This window comes from Nansenia antarctica (genome assembly GCF_963989245.1).
Source record: "Nansenia antarctica genome assembly, contig: SUPER_7_unloc_1, whole genome shotgun sequence".
In the NCBI taxonomy this organism is placed as follows: Eukaryota; Metazoa; Chordata; class Actinopteri; order Argentiniformes; family Microstomatidae; genus Nansenia; species Nansenia antarctica.
Genome location: NW_027663473.1, coordinates 334057 through 345967, shown reverse-complemented (window position 1 = coordinate 345967; position 11911 = coordinate 334057). Strand labels below are relative to the sequence as shown.

Below are 11911 nucleotides of genomic sequence, written 5' to 3'. Positions count from 1 at the left end.
TGTACATGAACAGGCAACGTTTTTTTTAAATGTATATCTATCTGGCTAGCCTATGTGTTGCAATTATGAATCTATGACTATCTCTGTATGTTCTATGTCTATCTATCAATATCTACCAATCTCCTGTCTATTTCTATCTCTGTCTCTGTCAATAAATGTATTCTGTCTAGCGTCCGTATGTCTCCACTCTGACTACAACCCTCGAATATGAGTGAATATGAGTGAATATGAGAGAGAGTTCCACGTCATTTTATGCAACTACCAAACTTGGAGCACTGCCTCGTCTGCGGAATGATTGACACACCGGTCAAAGCTGCTCGTGTGACGTACGAAGCTTCGTTCGAGTAATCACGTGGTTTTTGCCAATTTGACACAAGCATCGATACATTTGTATCTATTACTCTATCTACTGACACATTTGTATCTATTACTCTATCCACTGATACATTTGTATCTATTACTCTATCTACTGATACATTTGTATCTATTACTCTATCTACCGATACATTTGTATCTATTACTCTATCTACTGATACATTTGTATCTATTACTCTATCTACTGATACATTTGTATCTATTACTCTATCTACTGATACATTTGTATCTATTACTCTATCTACTGATACATTTGTATTTATTACTCTATCTACTGATACATTTGTATCTATTACTCTATCTGATACATTTGTATCTATTACTCTATCTACTGATACATTTGTATCTATTACTCTATCTACTGACACATTTGTATCTATTACTCTATCTACTGATACATTTGTATCTATTACTCTATCTACTGATACATTTGTATCTATTACTCTATCTACTGATACATTTGTATCTATTACTCTATCTACTGATACATTTGTATCAATTACTCTATCTACTGACACATTTGTATCTATTACTCTATCTACTGACACATTTGTATCTATTACTCTATCTATGATACATTTGTATCGACGCACATTGTGTCGGAAGATCGACGCTGTGTCGTGACCAGGGCTGGACTGGGACAAAAATTAGGCCCTGCCATGTGGCTCAGACCGGCCCAACACAATCGGTCCGACACCGCCGATCAACATGCTGGCAGTCTGTTGAATATACCATTTGTAAAAACCCCTATAGAGCGGAGTAAGTGACATGGACAGCAAGTATACCAATGCAAGTGTGAACCAGTGTACTCACTCACTGTTGACATACTCCACGGTGATGAGACATGGCTGCTGTGCTGAGCAAACAATACCCATACTCAATACTGTTAAGTAGTTGTATAACAAAAAGCTCTGCAGTCATAGGAATAATTACAATTATTTATTAACATTTTAAATACAAACAACATCAAATATCACTCAATATAACACCACTGTAAACAAATTGCAGACAATGCAATAGGGAAGAGAGAGAAAGACACACACACACACACACACACACACACACACACACACACACAAGAGAAATGTGAGACATGGTACAGCAACACATGTAAAAGATGGCTATAGCTGAAAAGATTGGATACTCACCCAGTTCCGAAAGGCTCAGCCCTTTCAATCTCCACCTGGACAATTAATGGCCATATCCGAAAGATAGTGAGAGGAACAGAGTAGAGGGAGGGGCAGAGATAAAGAGACAAGGAGTGAGAAGACATGATAAGTGATTACATAACTGATTCAGATCAGAATCTTCTGGGAATCAAAAAACTGATTTGCAGCATGTCTATATAGTGTATACTTACCGACAACAGAGACAGACAACAGAGACAGACAACAGAGACAGACACCAGAGAGACAGACAACAGAGACAGACAACAGAGAGACAGACAACAGAGAGACAGACAACAGAGAGACAGACAACAGAGACAGACAACAGAGACAGACAACAGAGAGACAGACAACAGGACAGACAACAGAGACAGACAACAGAGAGACAGACAACAGGACAGACAACAGAGACAGACAACAGAGAGACAGACAACAGAGACAGACAACAGAGAGACAGACAACAGAGACAGACAACAGAGAGACAGACAACAGAGACAGACAACAGAGAGACAGACAACAGAGACAGACAACAGAGAGACAGACAACAGAGACAGACAACAGAGACAGACAACAGAGAGACAGACAACAGGACAGACAACAGAGACAGACAACAGGACAGACAACAGAGAGACAGACAACAGAGAGACAGACAACAGAGAGACAGACAACAGAGAGACAGACAACAGAGAGACAGACAACAGAGAGACAGACAACAGAGAGACAGACAACAGAGACAGACAACAGAGAGACAGACAACAGAGACAGACAACAGAGAGACAGACAACAGAGACAGACAACAGGACAGACAACAGAGACAGACAACAGAGACAGACAACAGAGACAGACAACAGAGAGACAGACAACAGGACAGACAACAGAGAGACAGACAACAGAGACAGACAACAGAGAGACAGACAACAGGACAGACAACAGAGAGACAGACAACAGAGAGACAGACAACAGAGACAGACAACAGAGACAGACAACAGAGAGACAGACAACAGAGACAGACAACAGAGAGACAGACAACAGAGAGACAGACAACAGAGACAGACAACAGAGAGACAGACAACAGAGACAGACAACAGAGACAGACAACAGAGAGACAGACAACAGGACAGACAACAGAGACAGACAACAGGACAGACAACAGAGAGACAGACAACAGAGAGACAGACAACAGAGAGACAGACAACAGAGAGACAGACAACAGAGAGACAGACAACAGAGAGACAGACAACAGAGAGACAGACAACAGAGACAGACAACAGAGAGACAGACAACAGAGAGACAGACAACAGAGACAGACAACAGAGACAGACTACAGAGAGACAGACAACAGAGACAGACAACAGAGACAGACTACAGAGAGACAGACAACAGAGAGACAGACAACAGAGACAGACAACAGAGAGACAGACAACAGAGACAGACAACAGAGAGACAGACAACAGAGACAGACAACAGAGAGACAGACAACAGAGAGACAGACAACAGAGACAGACAACAGAGAGACAGACAACAGAGACAGACAACAGAGACAGACAACAGAGAGACAGACAACAGAGAGACAGACAACAGAGACAGACAACAGAGAGACAGACAACAGAGACAGACAACAGAGAGACAGACAACAGGACAGCAACAGAGAGACAGACAACAGGAGAGGATGGCAATAGAGACAGAACTGAGGTGAGGTGAGCAACAGAGATAGTTCAGGATGATAACAAACAGTTCAGTATGACAGAGACAACTAATAGAAAGACAACTGTATGATTATAGAGTTTACATGTTCAAGGAAATATTGTATGATAATAGAAAGGTACACTTTAATTTAATTAAAGAAGTAACAAAGAACACATTTATTATCACAATTGCATTGTGTTCCATGTCTTTCTCCATTTAATAAATAATGCCTAGTTGAATGGCTAAACAAGACAACTGTCTGGACAGTACTGCTAGAATTATTCACCTTACCGCTGCACAGATAGACAAAGGGTTTAAGTCCATTCTGTTAACATTAGGTCTACTCTGCTAACAAATATTATTCCAGTTGATTTGTCAGTTGTTGTGCATCATATTTTTGTTGTGTTTGCAGTTTTCCCTTTAATAAGTTGTATATAAAAATAATTCAGTTATATATATATTCTCATGCTAAAATCGACTGTAAATCCAGATTTTAAAGTTGATATTCTTCCCCGTGGAGCATGCCCCCATAACCTGTGCCCCACCCAACATTTTTATCACGAGCTGCCACTGTATACTATACATAGTCCCCCAATTTTAAGGCACTGTAAGCAATGGAACAGATTCATATAATGTCCAAATCAAGCACTCATGTTAAGTTTTTGGTCGACAATCCTATAGAATATGCTTTGGTTGAATAAAGTAATTGTCTTTGCCAAATGCTTTCGCTCTCGTCTTTCGTTCAATGTTCCAAACCTAGAGGGGTTCACTAATTGGGTAGCATCACGCGCCGTGCACGACCTTATCACTGCTGGTGCACGGTACCATCTGATTGGCTGTTGACAATCAAGGGTGCGTTCGTTTCGTAAACACGCTCTGTCTGTTCAGCACTCATGGAATGCCTCTTGTCCAATCAAATTACTTGGTCCCTTTATGAAGTTGACCCCCAGTGTGCGCTCCGGTGCTCTCAGAGCGAATTGACGAACGCAGCCATAAAGGCGTCAGGTGTGGGCGTGCGCTAAGCATTATTAAACCTCTTTGGAAACTGCGAGCAGCGGCACTCCCCACGCGTGTCTGGCAGAGCGTGTTTTCCCCTGGTACGGTCTAATCTAACACCATGGTGTCGATAACTGAGGAGATGGACATTCTCCAACTCCAACTGGGACTCCTAGGTCTCATGCAACAGGAAAGACAAACGGACACTAAAAAGTCTGAAAATAATGGGTTCCAGCCTTGGGGAGACTACATGCAGCTAACGGGGGCTGTCCAAGAGATCATGCAGGATAGAACGGAGGGACCCCGAGGCGGCGGCGCCCAGAGCTATGTCCATGTGCGTAAAGACGACGCCTCTTCTGGTCCGGCCAGGGAGACAGGTAAATAAGAACAATATTCCATTTGTTCATTTGCTTTAATGAAATGACTCTGCGAAATGACAATAATTAAACAAGTCCTGAGCAGGGCGAACGCAGGTGTAAACATTAGAACAGAATATATATATATATATATATATATATATATATAAAACATATGACTGTAGTGCAACATTCCCTAACAGGCAGCAGGCCTGCGCACAGACCCGGGAGACGCGCTGGATCGCCTCGCAAGGTCTGCAGTTTCTGCCGCCACAACGGGGAGGCCGAGGGGGTGTTCACCAACCACTGGCTCAAGGACCAACACGGGAACGTGGTCTGCCCCTTCTTGTGGCAGTACGTCTGTCCACTCTGCGGGGCCACAGGGGCCCAGGCGCACACCAAGCGCTTCTGTCCCCAGGTTGACAGCGCCTACACCTCCGTGTACTACAAGTCGCCGTAGGGAAGCGGACGACAAGTGTGCAACGATGCACCGCAAATGTTACAAGAGGATCTTTTAGTTCAGTAAAAGAAAAGGGATGTTACAATAGGATTGTATTAAAACATAAGGTTTGTTTCTGCACGGACGAAGTTGAGTGTGACACAGCCATGTGGAGAGCTGGATGTAGAATGTCAACACGGAGTTATAATAAAAGTGTAAGCAAGAGAAGAAGAAAAGGGAAAAAAAGAGAGAAAAAGAAATGGTTTTGAAAGATTTTTATGTTGTTCACTGTTCACTGTTTAGCTCCCTGTTAGTTCAGTAAAAGAAAAGGGATGTTACAAGAGGATCTTTTAGTTCAGTAAAAGAAAAGGGATGTTACAATAGGATTGTATTAAAACATAAGGTTTGTTTCTGCACGGACGAAGTTGAGTGTGACACAGCCATGTGGAGAGCTGGATGTAGAATGTCAACACGGAGTTATAATAAAAGTGTAAGCAACTTGAGAGAATGCGTTAATCGTCATTTCTGTTAGTCAGAGTACAGTATAGGACTAGGCAGAATTTAACACTGTGGACTTACTAGTAGTTTGGAACAGGCCGATTCGTGTGCTTTTATTATTATTATTTTTACTCGTGTGAGTTTCTGGTTTATTTATTATTTTTGTGCGCGTCTTTGTCACTTATTGTTATTTGCAGTGTGGTTTTAGTTTCTAGTTTTTTAAATGCATGCCTCTGCACTTTGCTTTCTTAACAGCACATTTTGTTTATTCAGTTTATGAATCTGAGGCCACAGTTTACTAAACTGTGCGCACAGTTTATGAATCTGAGGCCACAGTTTACTAAACTGTGCGCACAGTTTATGAATCTGAGGCCACAGTTTACTAAACTGTGCGCACAGTTTATGAATCTGAGGCCACAGTTTACTCTTTTTTTTTTTTCTTCTCCTAGGTGACCCCAGAGGGGCTCCGTATGTTAGAGATGTACATTTATGCATGACGACAATAATGCCAATAACAATGTGATTTTTTATTATGTGGATAACAGACTTTTCCCAATGACTACCAAACCAAAAAGCATAATGCAAACATTTTAAACTTTTAAATTGTATGTTCATGTCTGAACAATAATAATATCTTAATTGGTCAATCCTGTGTGTTTTGAAATTATTGATCACCAAACATGCCTCACATTCCAATGTCGGTCCAATTAAGACTCAATTAGCCTGAGTGCAGCTGAGTCCAATGTGTTGTGAGGATGTGTGTATGAAAAATAAGGGTCTTTGTGGCGTTCATATATTCTTGTCCTCTCTCCTTTATTACTTATAGCAACACAGCAGCCCAACCACTGATGTACAGTGGCTTCGGAAAGTATTCTGACCCCCTTCACGTTTTCTGTTATAGACTAGAGTATAATTGAAAAAGAAGAGAACACACACCGCAGAAAACTTAGGCGAGGTGCTGGCGACGGAGCAGAATACTGTTGAATGAAGTAGAAGCCGCCGCACTCAAGTTCCAGATGCAAAATATTTTAATTGACAACGGTTTTGGCCGTTGCCAATTAAAATCTACACTTCTGCATCTGGTACTAGAGTGTGTGGCTTCTACATCATTCTATAGACTAGAGCAGTGTTTCCCCAACCCTCTCCTCGGGGCACCACATATTTGATCTGTTCCTCCACCAGCACACCTGATTCAACTAATCAAGGACAAAGCAATTAAGATTTGTACTTGATTAGTTGAATCAGGTGTGCTGGTAGCCATCACTGCCATCCTCCTCCTCTGCTGTCTGGCTCCGGCTTGTCTGGCTCCGGCTCGGCTCCTCTGCCCAGTGACGACCTTTTGACGACCTTTTGAACTGTTCAGGCCAGTTAATCAGCCCCCCCTGATCTCTGTCCAGAAGTGTTTGTCTAGTAGTGTTGGCTCAGATATCCAGGAGACTGCCTGGCACCTTCACTAGCACCATTACCACTGGCCTTGAAAGGGGGTCTGAGTACATGTCCCAACACATCCCTCCACCCCCTCCCTCCCCCCCTCCACCCCCTCCCTTTATATTAGTCATAAAATCACTGATAGCTGCTTTAGGTCCTAAAGTAAACATTTACTTGTTTTTTACTACTACATAGACCTCCAGCTTCCTCCTCCTCTTCCTCACTAGTTAGGATAGGCAGGCAGACAGACAGACAAGACAGACAGGTAGGCAGACAGACAGGTAGGCAGATAGACAGGCAGACAAGGCAGACAGACAAGACAGACAGGTAGGCAGACAGACCAGACAGGTAGGCAGATAGACAGGCAGACAAGGCAGACAGAAAGATGCACGCAAACACACACACACACACACACACACAAAAGGTCATTTATGCGGGGGAACTCAACATAGTGCATCTGTCTCTCTCTCTCTCCAGGGTCAGTAACTCTGGTCTGTCTCTCTCTCTCTCCAGGGTCAGTAACTCTGGTCTGTCTCTCTCTCTCTCCAGGGTCAGTAACTCTGGTCTGTCTCTCTCTCTCTCCAGGGTCAGTAACTCTGGTCTGACTCTCTCTCTCTCCAGGGTCAGTAACTCTGGTCTGTCTCTCTCTCTCCAGGGTCAGTAACTCTGGTCTGTCTCTCTCTCTCCAGGGTCAGTAACTCTGGTCTGTCTCTCTCTCTCTCCAGGGTCAGTAACTCTGGTCTGTCTCTCTCTCTCTCTCCAGGGTCAGTAACTCTGGTCTGTCTCTCTCTCTCTCCAGGGTCAGTAACTCTGGTCTGTCTCTCTCTCTCTCCAGGGTCAGTAACCCTGGTCTGTCTCTCTCCCTCAGTAACCCTGGTCTCTCTCTCTCTGTCTAGGATCAGTAACCCTGGTCTGGCTCTCTCTCTCTATATATATATATATATAGGGTCAGTGTTGTTGATGGATTAGTCAGCTAGTTAGTTAGTGTTGTTGATGGATTAGTCAGCTAGTTAGTTAGTGTTGTTGATGGATTAGTCAGCTAGTTAGTTAGTGTTGTTGATGGATTAGTCAGCTAGTTAGTGTTGAGATAGCAGAGAGACAGACAACAGAGACAGACAACAGAGACAGACAACAGAGAGACAGACAACAGAGAGACAGACAACAGAGACAGACAACAGAGACAGACAACAGAGACAGACAACAGAGACAGACAACAGAGAGACAGACAACAGAGAGACAGACAACAGAGACAGACAACAGAGAGACAGACAACAGAGAGACAGACAACAGAGACAGACAACAGAGAGACAGACAACAGAGAGACAGACAACAGAGACAGACAACAGAGACAGACAACAGAGAGACAGACAACAGAGAGACAGACAACAGAGACAGACAACAGAGACAGACAACAGAGAGACAGACAACAGAGACAGACAACAGAGAGACAGACAACAGGACAGCAACAGAGAGACAGACAACAGGAGAGGATGGCAATAGAGACAGAACTGAGGTGAGGTGAGCAACAGAGACAGTTCAGGATGATAACAAACAGTTCAGTATGACAGAGACAACTAATAGAAAGACAACTGTATGATTATAGAGTTTACATGTTCAAGGAAATATTGTATGATAATAGAAAGGTACACTTTAATTTAATTAAAGAAGTAACAAAGAACACATTTATTATCACAATTGCATTGTGTTCCATGTCTTTCTCCATTTAATAAATAATGCCTAGTTGAATGGCTAAACAAGACAACTGTCTGGACAGTACTGCTAGAATTATTCACCTTACCGCTGCACAGATAGACAAAGGGTTTAAGTCCATTCTGTTAACATTAGGTCTACTCTGCTAACAAAGATTATTTCAGTTGATTTGTCAGTTGTTGTGCATCATATTTTTGTTGTGTTTGCAGTTTTCCCTTTAATAAGTTATATATAAAAATAATTCAGTTATATATATATTCTCATGCTAAAATCGACTGTAAATCCAGATTTTAAAGTTGATATTCTTCCCCGTGGAGCATGCCCCCATAACCTGTGCCCCACCCAACATTTTTATCACCAGCTGCCACTGTATACTATACATAGTCCCCCAATGTTAAGGCACTGTAAGTAATGGAACAGATTCATATAATGTCCAAATCAAGCACTCATGTTAAGTTTTTGGTCGACAATCCTATAGAATATGCTTTGGTTGAATAAAGTAATTGTCTTTGCCAAATGCTTTCGCTCTCGTCTTTCGTTCAATGTTCCAAACCTAGAGGGGTTCACTAATTGGGTAGCATCACGCGCCGTGCACGACCTTATCACTGCTGGTGCACGGTACCATCTGATTGGCTGTTGACAATCAAGGGTGCGTTCGTTTCGTAAACACGCTCTGTCTGTTCAGCACTCATGGAATGCCTCTTGTCCAATCAAATTACTTGGTCCCTTTATGAAGTTGACCCCCAGTGTGCGCTCCGGTGCCCTCAGAGCGAATTGACGAACGCAGCCATAAAGGCGTCAGGTGTGGGGTTGCGCTAAGCATTATTAAACCTCTTTGGAAACTGCGAGCAGCGGCACTCCCCACGCGTGTCTGGCAGAGCGTGTTTTCCCCTGGTACGGTCTAATCTAACACCATGGTGTCGATAACTGAGACGATGGACATTCTCCAACTCCAACTGCGACTCCTAGATCTCATGCAACAGGAAAGACAAACGGACACTAAAAAGTCTGAAAATAATGGGTTCCAGCCCTGGGGAGACTACATGCAGCTAACGGGGACTGTCCGAGGGATCATGCAGGATAGAACGTTGACCTCCGAGCCGCCGACGGTCGGTGGAGACATTGTTACACCATCATCGTCGAGGCCGCGGGATGAGAACCATCTACCACAGCGGCCCGGAGAGGGACCCCGAGGCGGCGGCGCCCAGAGCCATGTCCATGTGCGTAAAGACGACGCCTCTTCTGGTCCGGCCAGGGAGACAGGTAAATAAGAACAATATTCCATTTGTTCATTTGCTTTAATGAAATGACTCTGCGAAATGACAATAATTAAACAAGTCCTGAGCAGGGCGAACGCAGGTGTAAACATTAGAACAGAATATATATATATATATATAAAACATATGACTGTAGTGCAACATTCCCTAACAGGCAGCAGGCCTGCGCACAGACCCGGGAGACGCGCTCGATCGCCTCGCATGTTCTGCAGTTTCTGCCGCCACAACGGGGAGGCCGAGGGGGTGTTCACCAACCACTGGCTGAAGGACCAACACGGGAACGTGGTCTGCCCCTTCTTGTGGCAGTACGTCTGTCCACTCTGCGGGGCCACAGGGGCCCAGGCGCACACCAAGCGCTTCTGTCCCCAGGTTGACAGCGCCTACACCTCCGTGTACTCCAAGTCGCCGTAGGGAAGCGGACGACAAGTGTGCAACGATGCACCGCACTGTGGACTTACTAGTAGTTTGGAACAGGCCGACTCGTGTGCTTTTATTATTATTCTTTTTACTCGTGTGAGTTTCTGGTTTATTTATTATTTTTGTGCGTGTCTTTGTCACTTATTGTTATTTGCAGTGTGGTTTTAGTTTTTAGTTTTTTAAATGCATGCCTCTGCACTTTGCTTTCTTAACAGCACATTTTGTTTTGAGTTTTTCCTTTTAGAAGTGAATGTAAATATGAATGTTTGTCGGCCTATTTCGGACTGCTATTTTGTTATTTTACACACAGCTACAAGTCGACTACTAAAAAATAATAATTGTCGACTTGTTTTGAGAAATGTTTTCCAGATGACAGTCATGATACGTGTTAGAGATGTACATTTATGCATGACGACAATAATGCCAATAACAATGTGATTTTTTATTATGTGGATAACAGACTTTTCCCAATGACTACCAAACCAAAAACCATAATGCAAACATTTTAAACTTTTAAATTGTATGTTCATGTCTGAACAATAATAATATCTTAATTGGTCAATCCTGTGTGTTTTGAAATTATTGATCACCAAACATGCCTCACATTCCAATGTCGGTCCAATTAAGACTCAATTAGCCTGAGTGCAGCTGAGTCCAATGTGTTGTGAGGATGTGTGTATGAAAAATAAGGGTCTTTGTGGCGTTCATATATTCTTGTCCTCTCTCCGTTATTACTTTTGTAGCAACACAGCAGCCCAACCACTGATGTACAGTGGCTTCGGAAAGTATTCTGACCCCCTTCACGTTTTCTGTTATAGACTAGAGTATAATTGAAAAAGAAGAGAACACACACCGCAGAAAACTTAGTCGAGGTGCTGGCGACGGAGCAGAATACTGTTGAATGAAGTAGAAGCCGCCGCACTCAAGTTCCAGATGCAAAATATTTTAATTGACAACGGTTTTGGCCGTAGCCGTTGCCAATTAAAATCTACACTTCTGCATCTGGTACTAGAGTGTGTGGCTTCTACATCATTCTATAGACTAGAGCAGTGTTTCACACAATGCACACAATGTCTGTTCGCTGTGCGCTCTGGCTACGTGCGCTTTGGGCGTTCTGGGCACCCCGGTCAGACAGGGCTTGGGCTCGCATAACATTGTCCTCCGACGCCGTTACGCGCATTTTCTCATTGTCCTCAAAACTCCTGAGCTTAGTTTTGTCGTATATTTCTACTTAAACACACACACATGCATAGATAGTATGATAAGGCTTTGTAACAGTTACATTTACATTTATGGCATTTGGCAGACGCCTTGTTCCAAAGCGGAGCCTTTGGGCCTACAGGCATGCTCTCTGAGGGGGTCTTACGACAGACCACATGGTCGAGCACACACACAAACACACTTTGGCCTCTCCCCTTGTGCAAGGTTGGGCAAACACACACACACACACTGATCATTAACAGATGTCTCCCCTTGTCCAGCTACAAGCCACTGGTAGATATTTGCATAAGAGGGCAGGCATCTAGGTGACTGGGACAAAAAGGGAAGACAGGGGGAGGGAGG

At 43.4% G+C, this 11911-nt stretch overlaps 2 protein-coding genes across 2 annotated transcripts; both read left to right on the top strand.

Moving 5' to 3' along the window:
• Positions 1-4298: 4298 nt before the first annotated feature.
• LOC308163186 (nanos homolog 3-like) lies at positions 4299-5826 on the top strand. The gene is made up of 2 exons (XM_080550703.1): positions 4299-4600; positions 4783-5826. Exons 1-2 carry the CDS (start codon positions 4345-4347, stop codon positions 5037-5039), a joined length of 513 nt encoding a protein of 170 aa, XP_080406829.1. The 5' UTR covers positions 4299-4344; the 3' UTR covers positions 5040-5826.
• Positions 5827-9499: 3673 nt separating this feature from the next.
• LOC308163187 (nanos homolog 3-like) lies at positions 9500-10899 on the top strand. The gene is made up of 2 exons (XM_080550704.1): positions 9500-9917; positions 10086-10899. The coding sequence occupies exons 1-2, from the start codon at positions 9569-9571 to the stop codon at positions 10340-10342; spliced, it is 606 nt and encodes a 201-aa protein (XP_080406830.1). The 5' UTR covers positions 9500-9568; the 3' UTR covers positions 10343-10899.
• The last annotated feature ends 1012 nt before the right edge of the window (positions 10900-11911 follow it).